This window comes from Cetorhinus maximus, chromosome 1 (assembly GCF_964194155.1).
Source record: "Cetorhinus maximus chromosome 1, sCetMax3.hap1.1, whole genome shotgun sequence".
NCBI lineage: Eukaryota > Metazoa > Chordata > Chondrichthyes > Lamniformes > Cetorhinidae > Cetorhinus > Cetorhinus maximus.
Window position 1 is genome coordinate 81,562,316 of NC_135879.1, and position 26,239 is coordinate 81,588,554.

At 40.7% G+C, this 26,239-nt stretch overlaps 1 protein-coding gene across 26 annotated transcripts in view; it reads right to left on the reverse strand.

Moving 5' to 3' along the window:
* LOC144681317 (calcium/calmodulin-dependent protein kinase type II subunit delta) overlaps positions 1–25,765 on the reverse strand; it is a 331,255-nt gene extending 305,490 nt beyond the window's left edge. For 13 of the 26 annotated variants that reach the window (XM_078543053.1, XM_078543061.1, XM_078543010.1 and 10 more), the window contains exons 1-2: positions 25,123–25,765; positions 24,496–24,590 (exon numbers count right to left, since the gene is read on the reverse strand). In XM_078543053.1, the coding sequence (XP_078399179.1) occupies positions 24,496–24,590; positions 25,123–25,187 (160 nt within the window). In that variant the 5' untranslated portion in view covers positions 25,188–25,765. The remainder of the gene's footprint in view (positions 1–24,495; positions 24,591–25,122) is intronic. The other 13 variants (XM_078543070.1, XM_078543080.1, XM_078543016.1 and 10 more) reach the window with 1 other exon arrangement.
* Positions 25,766–26,239: the final 474 nt, after the last annotated feature.

A 26,239-nucleotide genomic window follows, 5' to 3' on the forward strand; every position in this document is an offset into this window, starting at 1 on the left:
AACTTTGAGGTAATCCAAAGCTCTGCTGCCCATTCCTAACTTGTGCCCTGTCCCATTCACCCATTATCCCTATGTTCACTGACCTATATTGGCTCGAGTTAAGTAATACCTCAGTTTCAAAATTTTTATCCTTGTTTTCAAATACCTCCATGGCCTTCCCCCCTCCCTAGTTCTGTAATCTCATCCAGCCCTATAGCCCTCAGAGGTATCCACGATCCAACTATTCTGGTCTTTTGTGATACCTTAACTTTAATTGCTATGCCACTGGTGACCACACCATCAGCTGCTGAAGCCCTAAGCTCTGGAATTCCCTCACTAAACTTCTCCACCTCTCTTTCTTCCTTTAAAACATTTTAAACCTACCTGCTGACCAAGCGTTTGGTCATCTGCATTTTGTCTCCTTGTGTGGCTTGGTGTCAAATTTTGTTTAATAATCACTCCTATGAAGTGCCTTGGGATGTTTTACTGCGTTAAAAGTGTATAACACATGCATACAAATGAAATTTTGTTCATCTATCTGCACAGGAGTTCAACCTTGATAGCAGGCTTGTTGGAATTAGATTTCAACATTCCATGCTACTCCCTGGTAATTGGTCAGGCTAAGGCTCTGTATCAGAAAAGTTACTCCAGCTCTTGCTGAACTATATACACCAATTCCTTAGGAACAGATGGTATCCAATTTAACTGGCAAGTTTTTGATTTTTTTTTGTTTTCCCACTTCATGCTCACAAATAGTCACTTCTGAACAAATTCAGAGTGTTTTTTGTGCCTGTACAAACTGCATAGTCAACTATTTAAAATTATAGCACACATCCGCTCTAAATTAAATGAATTCTTTCAGATGCTGTTTAATTTGTCAAAAATAAAATCAATCAAAATTAAAGACAGATACCAACAAAATGCAGGGATCAACCTTCTACTTCTGTTCGCAATCAAACTGAATTTTCACTTCAAAACTCAAATACATTATTATAAAAGTCACAACACACTAATTTTAAAAAGAAAAAAAGTAAATATTTTAAAAATTCAGAATACAAGCTATACCTTCAAAACAATGGTCACTTACAGTTTCTGTACCAGTCATACATACTTGTACACATATATAATACATATATCTACACACACTTGTCAACAATTACATTGTAAATTCTTGTGGTCACATTAAAATGGAAACTGACTGTGTAACATTGTAACTACACACTCCTGTCAACACCATCATTAGCAGAGGTGTGTAATTACAGAATAACAAGTTTACATTTGAATTTACAATGCAAACTGCCTATGTCCACATTTATAAAAGGAAATACATTTTTAAAATGACAGAATACGACTCCAAAAGGGGTAAAATTTTGACTGTACGCTGTCTACTTATCTCACATCCTCAAACTTCACTTCAACTCAAGACTACACTGGATCTTGAATACTTCAATACAATGCTACAGGAGACTGACCAGTATTCTTCAAATTCAGTAACAACCACATTGAATTCTGCAAACAATGGTTCCCCAAAGGAATTTGATTACAATGAAAACTTGCATTTAGAGTGCATTTAGTGTAGATCAACATTCCAGGCTGCTTGCTTCTCTATTCATTCACAACACGTGGACATTGTACGAAAGGTCAACATTTATTACCCACCCCTAATTGCTCTTCAGAAGGTGGTGACGACAACTGAGTGCTTGTTAGGCCATTTCAGGGGTCAGTTAAAAGTTATCCACATTGCTGTGGGTCTTGAATCACAGATAGGCCAGGCCACATACAGGCAGCAGGTTTCCTTCCTTAAAAGGAAATGAGTGAACCAGGTGGATTTTTCTAACAGTAGTTTCTTAATTATCACGATTGGTATTATCTGTACATTCCATATTTATTTACTTAACTGAATTTTAAATTTCCCAACACCTATGGTGGAATTTGAACTTGCGTCTCTGAATCATTAGATCAGGCCTCTGGACTACTACTCCAACAACATAACCATAATGCTATTGTATCCCATAGAGGAGAAAGGGATCAAGGGTCATCTCATTGTAGGAGCACTAGGAAGCTGATTAAAAAGCCTTCTCAAAGTGCATCCAGTTAAAGTGTGGAAGGATATAGAGAAGTGGAGGGTTCGGGAAGCGGAATGCAGAGGATATAGATGAAAGCTTTGTTACTGAAGGCAGCATGGAGGGGAAAGACACACTGGACACTAGAGGAGAGGAGCAGAAGTTGCAGAAGGTGGTGTAAGGTTGCAGGACTGTGGATCTGCAAAAGTAAGGATTTCAAATTTAAGCCATGGGGATAGGGAGCCAATTTAGCTCAGCTAAAATGAGGCTGGAAGTCAGACGGGCTTACTACCGGATGGAATGAGGAGTTCTAGACAATATGAAGATCATGGCGAGTGCAGATCAGGAAGGAGCTGTCAGCGTCTAATTGTGACAAAGATGGGCAAGGTCATTGGTGGAACTGGATATAACAGAATGGATATCAAGTTTGAAGCTCAGCTCTGAGTCAAACAGAAAAATTGATTAGGGCATCCCAAATTTCCAATTGTAAGAATGTCTCATAACATGGTATGGCCATGTGCTCAAGAAAAGCAGTGAAATGGTCAAGTTGGGTGCCATCAGCATATGGGTAGAATTAATGCCCTTCCATGAGGCAGGTTTGGAGGTGGGTGGAGCATTTAATTAGGTGGGACCCTGCCACCTTCCTGCCTTTGTCCCAGTCAAGTCCGGGGCAAGAAGGCTTGTAGATGGCTTTCCCACCCCTCCTCCAATTGAGGCCCTTAGGTTTGCTTGCAGAGAGAGGGAGGGTGGTGCCCTTTATTGTCAGGCACTTAGTGCCTGATCGAGAGCCCCAGCATTGGGAAGGAGGAGGATCTTTGAGAGCCTCCAACCCCTCCCCTGCCCTTCTCCTACAAGGCACACCCTGTCCTCACTCACCTGTGGCCTGGGTCCCTTGCTGATTCTGGGCCTCTGGTGGGTGCACTGCCAGCAGCTTCCACCATTCCCCGAGTGGTGATGCCTGCAATGAAGAGCCATTGGTCTCTGGTTGACCGGCAGCTCTCAGTGGGCAGGATTTCCACCTTGGGGGTCTTTGATCCTAGGAAAAGCTCACCACTGGCCCCTTAAGTGCCTGAGTGGCACATAATACAGCAGGCCTTCCCCAAAGGAGGCAACATGAGGCTCTCTGAAAAGACACTTCTTGTCAGGATTAAATACCACCCTGTGTCTACAGACGTTGCAACAGCATGTAGGTGTGCAAAGAGATGGATCCTGGAGGAACTCAGGAGGTGGCCTTGAATAAACCAGAGAAGTCTTTGCCTGGAATGCACTGGATACTCTTGGAAAGGCAGGAGGAGGAGGAGCTCAGACGCTGGCAGATTTGGAAGGGACAGACTGGTCGAAGTTGGCATTTTGAGGAGTGAATGACAATACTGGTTTTAAAGGAAGAGGGACAATGTTTCAGCAGACTATGTTGGCAGACACTAGTGGCAGCAAAGGAGGTTGAGTGGTCATGCGAGGTTGAGATCATGGAAGCAGGAGTTGCGCAAAAAAAAAGATGAATTTGCAGACTGGGGAGGGGGGGCTGCATGGTTAAGTTGAGATGTGGCACCTGAGGCAACTGAACAGTTGACTTCAATCCTTCAGAAGCAACCTATGGGCTTTTCACACTTGGTGTTAAGAGACAAGGTTAGGCAGTGGTTTAACACTGAACTGCATGTGAATGCAACTCAGAATTAATGATCATGAGTCTCACTATCAACCACTTGTAGGAGTTCTATAAAATATTTATGGTCCGTCTCAGTACCATTTTTAGTGGATGCTGTCCCACAATGTAAAGCTAACCAAACTTCAATGCTAATTTAACAGCATCAGAGGTAGGTCATTATGGGTGACGTACATGATGGAAAAAGTCAATCTGAGGTTAAGATGGGATAAATCAAAGCTACATCAAACCATTCTTTCAGATTGGTGTTCCAACTCACCAGACAAAGTGGCCAACCCCCACAGTAATCCACAATCTGGAGCAACCAAAGAAGCTTTAGCAAATATCTGTTCATCATAGAACACGAGTGCTGGATTATATTGCAGGATTACTCCAAAACATGAACCTATGTAAAAGGTGACATCCCCCATTAGTGTTTTTTGTTGGTGATGGGGGAGTGGAAGGGTGGGAAGGAAGAGAATGAGAAGAAATCTAAACTTCTGGTTTCTTCTTTGTCAAAAAATTAAAACCCAGCACAAATTATTCAAAACAGTGTTGTCAAATTGCAAACACTAGACATGCAGCAACACATGCACTAATATTACTAGAAAATGTTTGACACACAATATAGATAAATGTACCTTTAGTGTAAAGTTACGTAACGAACTTCTACCACCATACAGTGTAAAATTTTAGTCTTCTTCTTACACTAAAGTTTGAAAGAGTTGCATGAATTTATCAGACAGCACACCTCTTCTCAGCCTTTATCCAGCAACAGCAAATGATACATGTGGGGGAGAATTTTCCTCAGGGAGATTATTAAAATTTTGGGAACTTAAACTAAAGAAAAAATTTTAAGACATGTTCCCTCATGTGACAGTGTCACATGAGCTGGGACATGTCAATGAACATTAATGAAAACATTTATTTAATTTATAAACCCTTCATGAAACCTCATCCCGCCCGTGGATGAGGTTCCATGAAAAATGCAAAGGCCGCCTGGGCTCTGCACCTGCCCACCAACCTTAAGGTTGGACGGGCAGCTCAGTTTATTAGTTTAATTGATATTTAAGTGGTCCTAATAGGCCTTTGACAGTTTGGCGGGCATGCAGCCGAGTTGGCTGGGCACCCACCAAACTGAAGATCTAAATGATGCGCGGTGACGCCAGGATGCCTGCCGATGTCACCGCACGTCATTTTACACCTCAGGGAGCATGCCACTGCTCGCTGAGCCGAAGATTCAGGCCGTGATTTCAGAGTGATTGCTGAAAAGATTGAATCGCACAATGAGACATGCCTGACCTGCCTCTGCCATCTGACCAAAATGTTACTGTACACTGCTTGCTCTTCACGTGGTGTGCCCTTTCAAAGCTGCTCAGTTGTACCGGTCTGCAGCAGTTATTGCTCGAACTGACCTTGACAGCTCCCTGCTCCATACAACATTGCTAGTGCTTCCATAATGAAGTTCACCATTTTCCCCCATTAACTACCATTTTTGCACATGACCAATAAGCAGTAACCAAAGAAGTAATGCACACACAAGAATCTAATAAAGCTCGGCACACATTCTGTCCCATATTTTCACATCTTACCAACTAATGCATCAAAAGGTTGAAGTACACCTGCATACTTTAACAGAATACGAGTATTGACATGCTTGATGACAGTGTCTAGTAATTGACCAAAAATGCAATTAGCCATATCTGGATTCGCATTAACCAAATCCTGTTACCAGCTTACATATTGGACAACAGTGTTTCAGAACTACATTAAAACCCACTTTTCTGGTTGAATTCAAAAAGGAACATTTCTTCAAATTGAAGCTATGAGATTTCAGATGTCTTTTTGCTCCTTGAAATTAAAACTTTAGCCTCACTTGCCCTCCAAAATAAAAGTAATTAACAGAAATTTATCCATGTAACAGAATCAATTTATAGATCCATGTAGAACAGACTGTTGGGAAGAAGTAATCTGGCATAATAACCCATCTCAATGTGAGAAATATAGATGACTGCAACTGTGCTACATATGGGATAATAGGGCTAGGATCACAATGAGAAATTTGATCAATTAGTGTCAAAATATGCTGTGATGGGGCAAAACATTTCCTTAAAGTAAAAGCATAATACTGCGGATGCTAGAAATCTAAAATAAAACAGAAAATGTTAGAAATATTCAGCTGGTCTGGCAGCACCTGAGGAGAGAGAAACAGAGTTAACCTTTCAAGTCCAACAGGACTCTTCTGAACTCCTAACTCCTGCTGAGTTTTTTCAGCAGTTTCTGTTTTTATTCAAACAATTTCCTTGCTGTCTTTGGAATTCCATGATGTTCTTCAACATAATAGATACCTACACAAGACGAAGGAAATTTCAGTCCTACATATAACTCCTTAGTAGTTACGCTTATAGCCCAGATAGCTCATTCATAATGCAGATTTTCTTCAATGCAATTTGTTTTGAAGCATTAATTTGCTCATGTAACAGGAGTCTTACAAAAGTTGAAAAGTTAACTATGAAACAGGAAGATGATGTTTACTGAAAAATATATACACGGTGAAGAATTTTTGAAAAATCAAGCAGAAGCAGGGTACTGAGTTGTAACTTAGTTAAGGGGATTTTAAATCATACAAAATCAAATGAATCAGCACAACCTTAGGAAAATGCAAACTGTTTTATTCCTTCATGGGATGTGAACATCATTGGCAAGGCTAACATTTATTGCTTATTCCTAATTTGCCCTTGAGGTGGTGGTGGTGAGCCACCTTCTTGAACCACTGCAATCCATGTGGTGTAGGTACAGCCACAGTGCTGTTAGGAAGGGGGTTTCAGGTTTTTGACTCAGGGACAGTGAACGAACAGCAATATAGTTCAAGTCAGGATGCTGTGGAGGAAAGCATGCATGTGGTGGAGTTCCCACGCATCTGCTGCTCTTGTTCTTCTAGGTGGTGGAGGTCATGGGTTTGGAAGGTGCTGTTGAAGGGGCCATAGTGAGCTGCTGCAGCGCATCTTGAAGATGTACACATTGCTGTCACTGTGCGCCATGGTGGAGTGAGTGAAGGCGGTGGATGTTTGCCAATCAAGTGGGTTTCTTGTCCTAAATGCTGTGGAGTGTATGCCATCACACTCCTGACTTGTGCCTTGGAGATCACAGAATCACAGAATCTTAATAGCACAGGAGGCCATTTGGCCCATTGTATCTGCACCAGCTCTCCAAATGAGCATTATGACCTAGTGCTATTGCCCTGCCTTTTCCCCATACCGTTGCACGTTGTTTCTATTCAAATAATCATTTAATGTCCTCTTGAATGCCTCAATTGAACCTGCCTCCACCACACTTCCAGGCAGTGCATTCCAGACCCGAACCACTCATTGCGTGAAAAAGTTTTTTCTCACATCACACTTGCTTCTTTTGCAAATCACTTTAAACCTGTGCCCTCCCATTCTTGATCCTTTTCCAGTGGGAACACCTTCTCCCTATCTACTCTGTCCAGCCCCTCATGATTTTGAACACCTCAGTCAAATCTTCTCTCAGCTTTCCTCTCTCCAAGGAGAACAGTCCCAACCTTTCCAATCTATCCTCACAGCTGAAGTTTCTCATCCCTGGAACCAATCTTGTAAGCCTCTTCTGCACTCTCTCCAATGTGTTCACATCCTTCCTATAATATGGTGCCCAAAACTGTACACAATATTCCAGCTGAGGTCTAACAAGTGTTTTATATAAATTCAGCACAACCTCCCCCTGCTCTTGTACTCTATGCCCCTATTAATAAAGCCCAGGATACAAAAAGCTTTATTAACTGCTCTCCACCTGACCTGCCACTTTCAATGATCTTTACACCCAAGTCTTTCTGCTGCTGCACCCCCTTCAAAATTTCACCCCTTATTTTATATTGTCTGTCCATGCTCTTCCCACCAAAATGCATCAGCCTCACACTTCTCCACATTGAACTTCATCTGCCATCTATCTGCCCACTCCACCAACTTGTCTATGTCCTCTTGAAGTTTCACACCATCCTCCTCGCAGTTCACAACACTCCCAAGCCTCATATTATCCACAAACTTTGAAATGTCCCCTGCACACCAAAATCTAGATCGTTAATATATTTCAGGAAAAGCAAGGATCCCAATACCGACCCCTGGGGAACTCCGCTACAAACTTTCCTCCAGCCCCGAAAAAATATTCATTGACCATTACTCTCTGCTTCCTATTTTTCAGCCAATTTTGTATCCACGTTGCTACTATCCCTTTTATTCCATTAGCAATAACGTTACTCAAGTCGGTTGCGTGGCACTGTGTCAAATGCCTTTTAAAGTCCATGTACACCACATCAACAGTATTACCCTCACCGACCTTTTCCGTTATCTCTTTAAAAAACTGCAGCAAGTTAGTTAAACACATTTTTCCCTTTAGAAAATCACATTGGCTCTTCCTTATCAACCCATATTTTTCCATGTGACTACTAATTCTATCTCAAATAATTGTTTCTAGAATCTTGCCCACCACTGAAGTTAAACTGACCGGTCTGTAACTGCTGAGCTAATCCTTACAATCTTTTATGAACAAGGGCATAATGTTTGCAATTCTCCAGTCCATTGCACCACCAGAATCTAGGGAAGACTGAAAGATTATGGCTAGTGCCCCTGCAATTTCTACTCTCACTTCCTTCAATATCCTTGGATGCATCTCATCCGGTCCCAGTGCCTTGTCAACTTTAAGTACCAACAGTCCATCCAATTCTTCCTCCTTATCAATTTTAAAAGAGATACATCAAGGAGTGAGGAGGTGGGTAACTTATGCAGAATTCCCAGCCCCTGACCTGCTCTTTCAGTTGCAGTATTTATATGGCTGGTCCAGTTCAGTTTCTGGTCAGTGGTAACCCTGGGATATTGATGGTGGGGGATTCAGTGAACATAATGCCTTTGGACATCATGGGGAGATCTTTAGATTCCCTGTTGGTGGAGACAGTCTTTGCATGACACTTGTGTGACATGAATGTCACTGGCAATTTGAACATTTGCCATTTTGTTTTACCTCTAATGCTGCTGTGATGCAAATTCATGTCACACTAGAGCACTATGTTCTACAGTGAAATAATCTTTGTAGGCAAGAGGAAGAGACAGTTTTATTGGAAATGACTACACTGAATATTTCAACAGGAAATATGTTCAGTCGTCTAAGATAAAAAGAGCTGTGGACCTCTTTTTCTACAGGTACATTTGAACCTGTATTTACACTGAAATCACATTACCGAATCACAATCTGTCAATTTTTCACTTCATAAGAAGGCTGTGAAGTTGTTTAAAAACACAAATTTAATAAACAGTATCCTTACATGGACTTCAACCTATTCTGTAAATTTATCAATGATATAATGCAGCACCTCATAAAAGCCTGTCCAAGGATTCATGAGTACACAATACAAAAGCAAAGTATTGCAGATGATGGAAATCTGAAACAAAAGCAGAAAATGCATCTGTGGGGAGAGGAACAGTGTTTGTATTTCAGGCCTGTGATCTGATGAAAGGTCACAGATTTGAAATGTTAGCTCGGTTTCTCCCTCCACAGATGCTGCCAGATCTGCTGAGTATTGCCACTTCATTTTATATTAGCAATGCCTATTGTTCCCCATATTTCTCCAAAACCTGCACCATTTCAGAAATTACCATTAGAAGTCATTTGTTAAATTTCATTGGTTTAAAAGCACAAACACTGATGCAACATTGGATAAAAAATGAAGTAAAAGCCACCACTACCATAACAATTCCTTAACACAAAATGAAGCAGTTAATAGTGAACCCATAACTGAAACTTATTTACTAAAGATATTTAGCTTCTTGACATTTGCAACCACACACTGTATCGCTCCCTAGTTAGTAATCCACTGGGTGAGGAAGTAGATCTAGAGGCTTTATACCCTAGGATTGGAGATGGTGGGATGGGAAATGCACAGTGGGCACCAACACCTCAAAAAACAGGAAGAGAAAATAGTCAGACAGAGTTCATGATTGAAATCCAGTGACTCCTGCATCCATGTGTGATCATTACAACTAGGGTCAGCTGGAATTGTCCCATCCCCAATGACTGAACAGCCCAGTGATAAAGTTGAAGCTCCATGAAGAACAGCCTCTTGCATGCGACATTATTGAGCTACTTGTACCAGCAGACTCTAGTCAGCCTTTGTTGCTGCGTATGAGAGGAAGTAGCATGCGTGGAAAGCAATTTAAGTAGCATACTCCCATTATTAACAATTAATACTAGGGCGTATTTCAGACTGAGAAAAGAATGCTCCTATAAAACTTAAATTTCTAGCTCCTCTTTGAAGGTGAAATTAGGTGTATAACAAGTTTAAAAGCTTTGGGTTTATACAAATCTGTAATTTCAAACTTCAATTATTTCACAAGATGAAAGATGAATCAAATATTCTGAAGATATGAAAGATATTCAAGTGATGGCTATACTTAATGCAGACTTAAATGTAATTTTCATACCAATAAAATTTCCATATTCTTGTACAGATATGAGGAGATGGAAATTTTCAAAAGCATGATTCTTCAAAGTTTATTAAACATTATTTGCAAATTCAAACTCAACAAAAGCTATTTCTAAGGCAGCAGCCTCAAACAACTGCTAGTATAAAAAAGTGTCTGTGTCAGATTCTAAAGATTAATATCTGTGAATCATCTCCCATTATTTACACGCCCAAATCTTTTGTTCCAAGTTGTACACCTAGTTTTTTGTAGGTCTACAATTTTGCTGCCTTAATATTAGCCAGTTCATCTGGGTTCATCAACACCAGTATCCCAGAATCTGATTTTAAAAAGGCCCAGTATAAAAGCAGCTTCTAATTTCATATGGGAAGTTTCATTTGCTCCAAGCACGTTGGCTTCAAAATCTGTTTAAAAATAAGACAGACATTCCTGAACATATCATCAAGACTGTGGGGTACAACAACTGTCTAACACAGGAGGAACTCCAAATGTGGCAATTCAAGTTAATTTTGTGAACTATTGTCTAACTTTATTCAAAATTTACATCACTGCTGTCTGGTTTTTAGATAAGCAATTTATCTACTAAAATTCAGTGAAATGTCATGACTGGCATGCAAAGCTGATGAAAAGGCTATTTTATTTCTCCCGGTCCCCGTAACATTTTATTCCATTTTGAATCATACAGAAACAAAGCATATCTTTCTACACAAAGTGTGCACAATTTTACCACAATGCTGCAAATTTCACATTTTGAGAAGATCTTGAGTTTGAATCCCAATGGCATCTGAGAAGCCAAAATACATTTGGGTCTATTCTCAATCAAGAAATCATGGACTCAAAGTTACCAAGCCTTACTAGCTAAAAATAAAGTCAAGTTCCAAAATAGATCTTTGTGTACAGAAAAAAACACAGAAACCCATGCTCTACAGCAATTACAGACCAGGTTTACCACGTACTGACTTTCAGATATTGCCCAAAACATAACTAGATTCCAACTGCACCTTTTATCTATTTTTGTTTTTGCAGAGATCATAGCAAACAGCACCATTAAAAAAAATATCAAGTAAAACACCCTTAAAGCAAGTGAGGTAAAAAGATCACAATTGACCTTTCTTCCTGACAAATCTAACTGAATTTGCTTACTAAAACAAATCACTATAGAAATCCCGAAAGTTTGCAAGCTTAGTCTGTGAGTGGATCTAATAAACTTCTCGAAGTATTAATCAACATGGGTCAATACCATTATTATGGTATGAAAGAAGTACATTAAGTCAACAAACAAATCTTCATTTAATAATAAAATCAATAATCCATCCCTTATAGGAAACTGCTCTAAATAAGTTGTTGAACTAAAATCAACTGAGACCAGATTATCTAGTGCAAAATAAATTGCACACACTAAACAGATATTTTGCATACTATGCATTTATCTAAGAAAATATATTAAAATAAGTCCACTGCATAATAATGGTCATATTCCTGGATATTTCAGAATCAGCTGACAAAACATTCATTCTCAGTTACATGATAGGAAATTTGAAAACTGTGCATTGAACACAACTGCAGTGTGACGAGCCATTTAGGTTACTTCCATCCTATCATGGAGACATAGCCCACCTGGAGAAACTGATTCAGGGAACCACAAAACTCAAACCAATTTTTCTCAAACAACTTGAACACTTATATAGCCTTAAAACCAAAGACACCACAATTATATCTGAGAATAAGCTTTTGTGTGCAACAATTCCAAAATAGTTTCTAAAATAATTCATCACAAGGACACTTTAATGGGAAGCACAATGGATAGTGGGATGTGACTTTACACACACAGTGCCACTCTGAAATACATTGGCTGGAAAGGGTAGTGAGATGGGTGGGAAAGAGAAAGAGAAGGCTTTCACTAGGTCAAGGCAGCACACCCTTGGGTCTGAATCAACAGCAGTATAAGCATATGTGAGAGTCTCATACATAGATGCCTCTCAGGCATAGCTGCAGAATGCATGGAACAGAGTAGAAAGGGCCTTGACAGCATCTGGTGTTTTCTGTGAATTACAAGGTAAACTGCTTATCTACTATACCAGAATACAATGACATGAATTTTTTTGAAAAACATGCCAAAATACGTTTCCACGATAACCGAAATGGTTTCTAATATTGGCCGGGATTTTCTGGCACCGTCGCAGGCGGGACGCACCGCGGGCGAGGCGGTGCTCCAACCAGCGGTGCTCCAGCCAGAAGTCCACTGACTTGTGGCGGGTCCAGAAGATCACAGCGGCAGGCGTGTGCAGAAAATCCTGCCGATTAACTTGAAAATGATGTTGGGTTTCCACACTGTTAGATCAGTCCAATGATGCTGCACACTCCAATGATTGAAGGAGGGGCAGAACCAGTGCCAAATTAGAGAAATATCTGGAGATGTTTGGCCCTAGAAAAATAGGCAGCTGGCCAAATGTACATCAAACTTTTTTTTTTCCCATTTCTGAGAATTATACCAAACCCAAGTACACAACACCCAGTTCTGAAATAAACAAGTGATAAGATCACAAAAGGACTTAGAGCTCAGTATGATCACAGTGAGATAATACTTCACAAGTTTCCCAAATATCTATAGAATAATATAGAATAAGACTTCTCCAAATTCACACCAGACATAGTAACCATAAATGAATTCAGTGCACTCTTTATGAAGGCTATGTTGCAGATATTAGTTCCCATTTTTCAAACTTGTTGCTGAACACAATTATGTTCATCTCAGAATACAGAGCAGAAAGGTTCATATTTTGACTCCTGGTTTCTGAGAATACACTAACAATGGTGAGCTGCATAAGGCATTGGGGGCAGTTAGTATCTCTGCAACAGTCTCCCAAGGAGAGAGCAAAAAATTGGGAAAAGACATTTCAATTCATCTGTTCAACCTTTGTTCAGTGAAAAGGTTTCTTTCTAATTCAAATTGGTGTCATTAGAATTCAGCATTCATTTCAAACAGCAAAATAAAACCGAGTCTTTCATATGCTTTTGAAGCAATTTTATGTAAAAGCGTATTTATTAGGTACATGTTTAATATTCCATACACACAACAATTGAACATATTGGCGTGTGGGGTGGATTTTGTTAGACATTCTCTCATTTCTTGTGTACAAAATAACATGTTCATCTTAAGCATATTAAGATCCCCCAAGATGTTATCTATAGTAAGTCAGGCGATATTATTTTATAAAAACAAAAACATATAAAACACTCCACTGGTAAAGACATAGATGTGTTTCTTTAGGATTACAATGCTGTTAAGTAAACTCTGGATGAATTCAAATGTTAATTGCTGGGAGACCAAAATTGGGACCTTATTCATAGATTATCTTTAAAAGCACATGCATATGGTGCCTTGTATTTCCTATTCTGACAGAATTAATCTCTACATTGCTTTTAACCTATAATTTTAAGAAAAGCACAATACGAAAATCTACATTACACATGGTGTAATATCCTAAAGTGAAGAGGAAGTGCATGCAAACATAAATCTTTCATAATATTAATAGCAAGACACTCCCAAGTCACTGTTCATGACAAGTCAGGGTTTACAAGTAGAGGATCGTTACACTATGTAAAATACTTAAGTGAATATACAAAATTCAATTATTAAATAAACACAGCAAGTTCATACAGATGTCAATTAAAAGGTTGCAGATATCCTAGCTCCAGTTTTGTATATTCCTACACTGTCTCTTTATTCTGCTCTTTGAAGTGTAACAGACAGGAAATGTGTACTTGATGTACCCTTTCAAGAACACTGTAAAATTGCTCATGGAGAGTAAGAATCAGATAATTCATGACATTATGAATAATATAAATTAGAGCCATTGATTTGTGATCATTATTTAATAAGTGAAGCTATGGCCTGGAGTTTAACCCAGACAGCGTTAATGTGCTGACGATAGTGACGTAGAGGGGCCCAATAATATGTTGGAAAACCAGAAGTACATTAAAAAGCCACTGATGGACACACAATGCAATAGCTATATTAACATAAGATTTCTGTGTTTCTTGGCCAATTATTATCAGCAGGTGTGATGACAACCCACCTAATGCAATTGCCTCTCTACTGTTTAATGGGACACTCCAAATGCACACATTGAAACAGTTGGAGGTGGGGAGAGGAAAAAAAAGTTGCTACGGAAGGTAGGAGGTCAAAGGCTTTGTCCTGCTTTAGCAATGCCTCTCTGGATGTGCTGGTGGTGGCGGTGGTGGGGGTGGGGGGGTGCATTCCTGAAAAGGATACACTGTTCTATAGTAATGCCAGCTAGGAATGCTAAGGAGGCGTGGTCGGAGGTGACAAGGAATCTCAGCAGGATTGTGGTGCTAAGCTTCTGAATTCAGTACAAAGAGAAATGTAATGACTTAAGCTGGGCAGATTCACCTACATCGTAATGTATAAATCACCATTACCCCTGACTCTGCCTTCTCAAGCCTACCCCAGCACATGACTTCTCACACCAACTTACCCTGCAGAAACATTCATCTCTTTTTGTTTATGCACTTCCTTACATCCCCATCTGACCATCCACCACCAGCACTCACCCTAATGCCATGTCACACCAGTCCTTCACCATCACCCTCAACAAATGCTCGCAATCCATCTGTTCAACACATGCCATTATTCTCACTTCAGTGATCTCTTCTTTCCTTCCTTGCAGTAGAGAGCACAGAACTCAAGGGAAAACAAGAAGTGGCCCTCCAGCCATCTTGTCACTGACAGCTGCAGAGGAAGTGGCAGTGGAGATGAGCAGAGTTTCAGCAAGCCTGGGCAGAGAATAGGGCCTCCAGCTACTTGATAACAGAATTAGCTATCAGGTAGCCACACTGTATAGAACACTAAGTCATACTAACTTGATGTCAGCAAGTAAAATATGATCATGTGCAAAATGAAAACTTCAAACATGTTTAGCTTGACAGCACTCATTCATGTCTCATTACTCACAGGAGGTCCAGGTCACTGTCACTGATGACTCCTCAGAGGAGGAGATCACCCACTCTTAGGATTCATCGTCACAGGAGTCATGCAGACCATACACCAGCTCAGATACTTTGGTGGGACTAGCTAGAGAGATAGTTGGTTTTCACATGGTGACTCACCGATCACGAGTGAATAATAGCAGATGGTGGAGACGGGGCAGCAGTGGAGAGTCTGCATTGGAGGATTGCAGCTCTGCTCAGCTGGGCACAGATGCTGTGCTTCAGGAGCCATCAAATAACAGGATCTTCTTCAGTAGCAGAGGATAGCTGATGTACTGGCAAGTGTTCCAGCTGAACCTTGCACAATTGCATAGAGATTGGACGAGTCTGTTTCAAGAATGAGTGGCACGACATCACAGCTGTTTGCAATTATGTGCCCAACCATGGCCTTCTGCATCGAGCAGCAAACTAGAAATCACGCGACTGCATGTAGGTCTTCACTAATGGCTTACACAGTATGAATGCCACCTCAACTAGATGAATGATACCCTAGCCTTGGCCATTTATCACCCCACTGATCTGCAGCCAAGTGCTCTCCAGCACATTACCTGCTAGTATTAAGTATAGTTGGGCCACATGAAGACTAAAGGGAACATGAAAGTGGAGACTCACCTCAAAACACTTCCACTTCTCACCCACTGCTGCCCACCACCACCCACCCACCCCACTCAGCGCCCAACATGATACCTCGTATCATGACGAATGAGTCTGCTTCTGCATAGTTGCAGGTGTGGCAGTCTCCACCAGAGCCTTCACAAGCTCCAAATCTCAGAGCATGTTGGCTAGAAACATTTCAGCAACGAGCAGGGATCTGAGCAGCCTACCTCCAACTCTGGTAGGAGTTGCACCATATAAAAGTTCTAGTTAAAGGAAAAGTAAAGGTTCGTAGATGGACAATACATATCACAGCCTTGTGCATACCAATCTGAAGTTCAGTTTGACATTTGGAGCCACATAGGTATTCCTCTTTTGCACCATTTTCCCACCTTGCCCTTTGTTAGTTACTGGTTGAATAGTGGCCTTTTCAGTTTAATAATGATGAATGGGAAGGTTTCAATTGACACCAAGCGATGGATGAATCGGGGATGGTTAGTCAGGGGAGACCTGTAAAAAAACTAGGCTTGATTATATGCAGGAATATTTTGTGTTTGTGGCATGGATGAGGGAGGGGAAGAGGGCTGTAAAAGTGGCTTTTTAACATGGGTTAGGTTCCACCAATGCACCCATCTAAGTCAACTCTGCAATAATGAGGTCATCCCAGGTAGCATATTGCACTGTCCACATCAGCATTCACCACCTCCTCCTCCTTATCTTTACCCTTGCAATCATCCAAAGAGACTCTGTGCTCTACACCCTGTTCCTCCTGCAGCTCCAAAACTCACTGCTGCACAATGTTGTGCAGAACACAGTACTCCATGAGCACTATGGACATCCTGCCTGCTGTGACTAAAGGGCACCTCCAGGTACCTGAAGCACATCTCCAGCGTGCCGGTGATTTGGCTGATGTCACATCACCCTTGCAGTTGACAAACACTACTGGGCAATTTACAGCTGCCTTAATTCCAACATGTGTTTAGTTGATTATATCCTGCACCTGTGAGAAGTCAGCCAAAGCTGCAAATCTGAGCACCTACTCATTCTAACTGGCATTACAGAAGTTGACATAATTGCCAGCCCTGCAGTCACTTGTCTTATGCATCTGTCAGCCACCAACTGCAAGATTCTGCAAATGTCTAACATAGAACTCTGGAAGGTGGTGACTTTGACAGCCACTGGTAAAGAGTGACCACCAGGTCCAACTGGCAGCAGGCCTACACCAGCAAGCTACCACCAACTTGTGCAACATCATGAGCTTCTTCAGTCACTGGTGTTCCAACATGTTGAGGAAGCTTATCTTTCAAATGTGTGCTGGGTATGGTCATCTGTGATTTGCAACTCTCTGACGATTCCCTCTCTCCTGAGGAGCTGCAGATCTGTGAGACTGGTTCAGACGCTGCTTTCCTGGCTGCTGCTGCACATCTTGGATCTCATTTCAATAAAGATGGAAAAAATAAACTTTGAGGGTAAACTAGCAAGTAATATAAAAATGGACAGTAAGAGTTTCTTTAAATATATAAAAAGGAAGAGAGAGGCCAAAGACAACATAGGCCCCTTGGAGAATGAGGCTTGGGAAATAATAATGAGGAACCAGGAAATGGCAGAGGAGTTGAATAAATACTTTGCATCAGTCTTCACGGTAGAAGTTACTGATAGCATTCCAAAAATACTAAATAACCTTGGGGCAAAAGGTGGGTGGGTGGGGGGCGGTGGGGGGAGGAAATAAATACAATAATTATCACTAGAGAAAAAGTACTAGGGAAACTAATGGGGCTAAAGGCCGATAAGTCACCAGAACTTGATGGGTTGCATCCTAGGATATTAAAGGAAATAGCTGCAGAGATAGTGGATGCATTGATAGTAATCTTCCAAGAATCCTTAGATTCTGGCAAAGTCCAAAAGGACTGGAAAACTGCCAATGTAACACCCTTATACAAAAAGGGAGTCAGAAAAAAAAAGTTAACTATAGGCCAGTTATCGTAACATCCGTCATTGAGAAAATGTTAGAGTCTATTATAAAGGATATAATAGCAGAGCATTTAGAAGTACATAATATAACCAAGCAGAGTCAGCATGACTTCATGAAGGGGAAATCATGCCTGACAAATTTACTAGAATTCTTTGAGGAGGTAACAAGTAAGATAAAGGGGAACCAGTAGATGTAACAGATTTGGATTTCCAAAAGGTGTTCGATAAGGTACCACACATAAAGCTACTAAATAAGATAAGAGCCCATGGTGCTGGGGTAATATATTAGCATGGATAGGGGACTGGCTAACTAATAGCAGACAGAAAGTTGGGGTATGGGGGGGCAAGGGGGAGGCATTTTCAGGATGGCAACTTATAACAAGCGAAGTGCCACAGGGATCAATGCTGGGGCTACAATTATTTACAATATATATTAATGACTTGGATGAGAGAAATGAATGCACTGTCGCCATGTTTGCAGATGACAAAAATAGATGGGAAGGCAAGTGGTGAGGATGACATAAAGAGTCTACAGAGGGATATAGACAGGTTAAGTGAGTGGGCAAAAATGTGGCAGATAGAATGTGGGAAAGTGTGAGGTTATGCACTGGCAGGAAGAATAGAGGAGCTGAATATTACGTAAATGGAGAAAGACTGAAGAAAGCTGCAGCACAGAGGGATTTGGGGGTCCTCGTATGTTAGCTTCTTGGGATTCATACACAAGTTCAACAGGTAATAGGGAAGGCAAATGGCATGTTGGCCTTTATTTCAAAGGATATGGAGTATAAAAATAGGGAAGTCTTGCTAAAACTATATGAGGCACTAGTTAGACCACACCTGGAATACTGTGAACAGTTTTGGTCCCCTTATCTAAGGAAAGATATACAGGCATTGGAGGCAGTCCAGAGGAGGTTCACTAGGTTGATCCTGGGGATGGTGGGATTTTCTTATGAGGAAAGGTTGAGTTGGGCCTGTACTCATTGGAGTTTAGAAGAATGAGAGGCAACCTTATTGAAACATATAAGATTCTTAGGGGGGTTGACAGAGTAGATGCTGAGAGGTTGTTTCTCCTTGTGGGAGAGTCTAGGACCAGAGGGAATAATCTCAGAGTAAGGGGGCGCCCATTTAAAACAGAGATGAGGAGAAATTTCTTCTCTCAGAGGGTAGTCAATCTGTGGAATCCTTTACCGCAGACGGCTCAAGAGGCTGGGTAGTTAAGTATATTCAAGGTTGAGACAGCCAGATTTTTAATCAATAAGAGAATCAAGGGTTATGGGGAAAAGGCAGGAAAATGGAGTTGAGGATTATCAGATCAGCCATGATCTCATTGAATGGCGGAGCAGACTTGAAGGGCTGAATGGCCTACTTCTGCTCCTATGTCTTATGGTCTTATCTCGGCTCCAAACACAAGTAAAACTTGCACTATGATAGATCAGATCAAAAAACGCAGATAACACCCCCAGACTAAAGGTGACACCTCCAAAGTGTGTAAAGTAACCTCTGAGCACAAGTACTGCAAACAAACCCTTTCAAAGGAGCAGGTAAGAAATCGTGAGTAGCAGGTATCAGCTATGAGTCAGTTGGTAGCATTCTCACCAGAATAAGAAGTTTACGGGTTTAAGATCACTCCAGGACTTCAGCACAAAAATGAAGGTTGACACTCCAGTGCAGTACAGAGGTGCCTCCGTCAGATGAAATGTTAAACTGAGACTCCCATCTGCCCTCTCAGATGGGCATAAAAAAGACCCCATAGCAGTATTTCGAAGAGCATGGGGGTTATACCCAGTGTCCTGGCCAATATTTATTCCTCAATCAAAATTACAAAAACAGATTACCTGGTTGTTCTCACATTGCAGTTTGTGGCAGCTTGCTGTGTGCAAAATTGGCTGCCATGTTTCCTACATTGCAACAGCAACTACACTTAAAAAGTATTTTCTAAATGCTTCGAGAGTTCAAGTGGTCATGAAAGGTGCTATATAAATGCAAGTCTTTCTTTCTTTACTGAGTACCTATTGTATCAAAATCAAAATGTTGTAGGCTCAAGCCCCACAAATGGAACTAAGCACATGATCTAAGGTGACAAGATGACACTGAAGCGCAGGAGGTGCCATCTCACAAACAAGATATTACACCAAAGACCCTTCTCAGGTGAATGCTAATGTTTTCATGGCACCATTCAAAGAAGGGCAGTGAGTTCTCCTGGTACCCAGGTCAAAGTCTACCAAAAGAAAATACTTTCTCACTCATGCACCTTTAATTGGCTGGGTAAGGCGATGGTGTAGTGGTATTGTCGCTGAACTAGTAATCCAGAGACCCAGGGTAATGTTCTGGGGACCCAGGATCAAGTCCCACCATGGCAGATGGTAGAATTTGAATTCAATAAAAATCTGGAATTAAAAATCTAATGATGACCGTGAAACCATTGCCGATTGTCATAAAAACCCATCTGGTTTATTAATGTCCTTTAAGGAAGGAAAACTGCTGTCCTTTCCTTTCCTGGTCTAGCCTACATGTGACTCCAGATGCACAGCAATGTGGTTGACTTGCAGTTTGAACAAGGGGAATTAGGGATGGGCAAATAATAGCCAGTGACGCCCAAATCCCATGAATGAATTTTTTTTTTTTTAAAATCGGGCCTTGCTGTATGCAAATTATCTGCTGCATTTGCCTACATTACTTCTGAAACTGTTGTCAGTTGGTACTGTGATCTGAGGACATGACATGGTGCCAAAAAATGCCAGTGTTAACTAATTACAGTGCAACGATTCTAGCATTCCTTGCTTAGAAACTCTGCTTAGAAAGACTGGGCTATGAATATTGTCTAAACGACTTGCTTATGTTTGTTCTCAAAAGGGATTGCCAACACAAGAATATATAAGTCTCTACAGACTAATTCAGCTAATTTTCCTATCTTGCACTCATATTAGGAGACACACTGTCTAGATAACCAAAATGGGACTTCCCAGTGGGAACCCAAAAAAAAAGCATGAAAAAGCTGCAATTCACCAATGGAGAGGGCGCTGAAATATAAAAACTGGCATCCAGCACTGGAATCCAATGCTGAAACTATACAGTTGCAATAGGTGAATTGGAGTCTCTTTTTTTACAATGACAATCATATTATTTTACTTTAGGTACTACCAATAATCAAAACCAAGTTACTGCAAATCACTGAAACAGTATACTGCTTTAACCGTTGTTTACTGAGAGTAATTTAAAAACAATGCTACATAATATTTACAAAACAACCACTTTGGTTGAATAAACATGCCCAAACCAGGTTATGAATTTTTAATTGCAGTTTCAACTACAGAAGCCACTTGAATATCTAGTTCAAGAATATAGAACTCCAATTTTAGAACTGAATCAGTTATCCAATTGGCTCAAAAAGAATGTGTATGATGGTAAGATAAATACTGGAATTACTAAATATTGAAACAATTTATCAGATAACAGCTTTTATTTTCAAAATTCATGAGTAAATACTATGTTATCATTCTTATTTTTCAAAGCGTAATAAAAGCTCAATTTAGTATTGTAACTTACATTTGCAAAATACAGAGCATTTTAGACATCCACTTTTTACAAAACTCAGAGTCTTCAGTATCAAAGCCACCCCAGCCTATTTGTTAATACAATGTAACTAATGCACTTTGAGACTTAATACTTCTAAACTAACTAACTCCTCACTGTATGTTCATGTGGGGAGATGTTCAAGGACTAGACTGCAAGGAACAACTACCTTCTACCTCTCCATTACACAATGCAGTAAAATACTGTGCCTTTAAGCCCAAAAATTAAATAAGATGAAGCATACAATGAACACCTATTAAAATGTTCCTCTCTTGTGATACACATTATTGATTGCATATATCATAGATTAATAGCATTATATTCTTACTGCCCTTACTCTAGTTTGAAAGGATCTTCCGAATTAGTTTAGACATTAGATAAAAGGGAAAGCAATACATTATATGAACATACACATCTGGAGCAGGAGTAGGGCATTTGGCCTCTGATCATAGCTGATCTGACTGTCACCTTTACTTTCAACTCTACTTTCCTGTCTGCTTTTGACTTCCTTGTCAATCAAGAATTTATCTAATGCAGTCTCAAAAATATTCAATGACCCTGCCTCCAATGCTCTCTGTGGACTTGTAATATAAATATCTTAATTACTGATAGTTATCACATTTCTGAGCTTTAGCATTAAGGTTTCTTCCAGAATATAGTTAAAATAAGCCAAATCAATGGACAATGGATTGTTTCTTCTTTCATGCAGAGGATGATGGCTACCCTACTTAAACATCCAAGTATTCATGATTTATGGGATTCAATAATTTAAAAATACCAATGATACATTCATACTAATGCACAAAGTTAATTTGCCAGACAACTGAATTTGCTTATGTTTGCAAAATACATCCCACATTTAACACTGACAAAGTTCAAACTTCAAAGTTCAGATGGAGACACATCTTCAAGGCTTTAAGGAAATTGACATATGACATTTTGCCAATGATGCTGTCACACCCATCTCTGCACTTCTACATCAGAAGGTTCTTGGAACTTGGTCTTAGTGACTTAGCGCTATGATTCTGCACACTATCTTCAGCGATGTCAAAGATGACAGAAGCAGGAATCAGGAAGCCAGCTAACTCACATGAAGAGATCTTTTAATTAAATATAGGCATACATCTTATTCACAACTTGACAGAAACAGTCTTAACCTTGCATTTTGCTGTAAATTGGTTGAATATGGATACAAAATTGGCTGAGTAACAGGAAACAGAATAGTGGTAAAAGGTTGTTTTTCAGACTGGAAGAAGCTTTTTAGTGGGGTTCCCCAGGGGGCAGTGTTAGGACCCTTGTTCTTCCTGATATATTTAACGACCTATACCCTGATGTAAAGTGCATAATTTCAAAATCTGTAGATGACACGAAACTTTGAAGTATTTTGAAATGTGAGGAAGATAGTGTAGAACTTCAAAAGGAAATAGACAGGTTGGTGGAATAGGCAGAAAGCGGCAGATAAAATTTAAGGCAGCGGCGTGTGAAATGATTCATTTTGGTAGAAAGGTACAATTCTAAAGGGGAAGCAGGAGCAGAGGGATTCAAGTTTACATATGCACAAATTATTGAAGGTGGCAGGACAAGTTGAGAGAGTGGTTAATAAAGTATACAGCATCCTGGGATTTATCAGTAGATGCATAAAATACAAAGCAAGGAAGTTATGTTCAACTTGGATAAAACACTGATCTGGCCTCAACTGGAGTTTGGTATCCAGTTCTTGGAACCACACTTTAGGAAAGATTTGAAGGCATTATAAAGGATGCAGAAATGATTCATGAGAATAGCTCCAGGAATGAGGAATTTCAGTTAAGCAGACTGACTGGAGGAGCTGGAACTCTTCTACTTAGATAAGTGAAGGTGGAGAAGGGAGTTGATAAAAGTATTCAAAATCATAAGGGGTCTGGACAAAATAGATAGCAAGTAACTGTTCCCACTGTTGGAAGGATTGAGAACAAGAGGGCAAAGATTTAATGCAAAAACAGCAATGGTGACATGAAGAAAAACATTCTTACACAGCGAGTGGTTAGAATTGGGAATGTACTGCCTGACAGTGTGGTGGAGGCAGGTTCAACGGAGGCATTCAAAAGGAAATTGGATTATCAGAAAAGAAAAATATGCGGGGCAAACAAGGAAAAGGCAGGAGAGTAACACGAGATGAATTGTTCCTATGAAGGGCCAGCACAAACATGACGGTACAAATGGTCTCCTGTGCTATAACCATTGTATGAAGTTCAAGCACAGTAATTCAGAGGTGAGCCTCATAGCTTGTTGTTCTCTTCATACAATTTCCCTTGGAAAGTATTGTTAACTAGTTTAAGGATTCACAGTCTGACAGGGTGTAGGCTCCTTCCATGGCTATAAAACCCAATTACTCTAAAAGGGTTCAAAGATCGTACTCTTGTGCACGAAGGTTCGCAAGCACTTCCTTGGCTACTGGAACTGACAGGACCTGCAGAACGACGACTGCCGTCAGCCAATCACAGAGCCAACTAAGTCGAGAGGGAAAGCAACATTGGAAAGCTAGAGGTTAGCGGAAGGAGCAGATAAGGAAACGTCCACAAAAAGATAACTGGCCACAGACATCCATGATTCATCCTTTCACTAGGATTAAAGGCCATCGGGATGCCTTACAGGCGCAAACTTTCAAAACACATTAAATATGAAATATGCTTGGAAATTTATTAAATCGTACATAGTTGACATAAATCAAATATTTCGCAGTGACTGATGCCACTGAAGCTTGCAGCTTCATGCATAAGAAAATTCTGCTCCCTGGTTTTATAGATATCTTCGAAAAAGGGCGTTTACAAATTGATTGGAATGCTTCCCTCCACCAAATACTGTACAATAAATATAAATATGCAAGTATAGACTCGATCTAACCTGTCAACTGAATTTTGAAGCCAATGTTAATTTAATCAGTGACCTCCGCTTAGACGATTTCAACCCACTCTGCTTTCACAACTAAATCTGTAGAAAATAGTACTTCACGATTTCTGCATCATCCATAATAAGATCTTAAGTGAAATGATGGACAAGGATTATAACGTTTTAAAACCCGTTCTATCTATTCATTTCACGAGATAGACATTCAGACGTGTGCATGCTGAATATTCCTTCAATGCATCCAGATTATTAATAATGATAAGATGCGAATTTCTTTTTATACACCTACCCCTGGCAGATAATTTTTTGGTGTTGATGATTTTGGCAGCGTATTCCTGTCCTGTCGAGATTTTCATGCATCGCCTCACCACCGAGAAAGCTCCCCTGAAAACAATCGATCACATATATACAGATATATATCGTTCAAACAAAAATGGTACAGGTAGACAACTTAACCCTCACCACATTACAACACTATCTCAATTCAGCTGGCGCGCAAACCCCGCATTAAATGAACAAAAATAGCAAAACAAATTAAGCGCACCGAAGTATCGAAATGCATTGAAATTTGTGTTTTCCAAAACACTTCGTGTGGTTTTGCCAACACAACATAAATAAGAAAACATGTCAGGATATTCGGTGCAGAATCCGGGCATGAGACACTTTCCTCCAGAAAACGACACCACATATTTTGCTGAATTTTATGCCTCGAGTCGGGCAGTATCCTTATAACATGCCTAGTACATTTAAGAAAACGTAACCGTGCACGATAAGACTGCGCTCCATAAAAACATTAACGCGAACCTCCGCCAGAATACTAGTGCATATCGCAAGTAAAGAAAATACGTTGGAAATACAACTATGTCAATTTTTTTTTTTTTAAAAATCAGTCGGATGACAAGATTTGCCGCCGTACTTTCCAAGTTCCTCGAAGAGCTGGTATTCGTCCGTGAACCTGGTACACGTTGTAGTCGAAGCCATGGTGAGGGCGGGCGACGGTAGCTTGTTGTCTCCGGTGTTTCAGGCTGCTCGCCGATTTCCCCCTTCGATGGACCACAACCTGGCTGGGACAAAACCTGGCTGGCTGACTGAGTCAAGGTGCGCACCTCAGAGCCGCCCGTCTGCTCCCTAACCCTAGGGGGGGGTGGGGGTAAGCAGAAGGCGGAGTTCGAGCTGCTGCTGCTTCTCCTGGTGCCGGGGCGGGTGTCGGAGGAGCTGTGTGGATGTCTGCCCGACAATGTGTGTGGGACCCAGTCAGAGTGACTGCACGGTCCTGTGCCTATGTGTGTGTGTCACTAAAACCTGCAGCAGCTTCCCGGGAGTCCGTGTCACGTTAAACTAACACTCCCTCTTTCTCCTCATAACATTGTGGTGCAGCCTACACTCACGGTCTGTCAGTCAGCCAGTCAGCTTCTCCTCCCTGACCTCTCCACTCCCTCTCTATCTCCTCAAGATAGGAAACATCAGTCTCTCGCCCGCCTGCTGAACCCTCCTCAGCCCTACCACTACAGGGAAATGAGAAAATAAAAACCCAGCTCCGGAGACTCTCTCAACATCTCGCGATATATCTTACAAAAACACCCCGAGCGGAGGTGGGGCTGGGGCTGGGGGAGGGGAGAGGCTGACGTCAAGTGGCGAGCAGGGGAAAACTTGGATTTTACATTTCAAAAGACAAATACTCATGAATTAAAGAAACATCGCTTGAAGGCGATGCCGAAAGTGCTGTTAAAACAGCAGCCTTTAATTCGAAATGTTAAAGCGATACCCTTGGTTTATTCATGGGAAAACTTTCATTTATTTTAGTGAGGTAAATATTGAGCTGGTTTGCAGCCTCGTGTCGTAGAGATGGATTATGAGCGGGCTAATGAAGGACTGACTGCTGGGCACGGAAAGCCCTTTGCTCGTCAGTTCATTCATTGCTCAATCAATCTATTATTTTAGCTTTTTATTTTGATGGGTTGGTACTGGCACATGAAAAGAATGTTGTATTTATTGCAGCTCATATTTTCCAATGCAGCTTCCTCTTGCCAAGG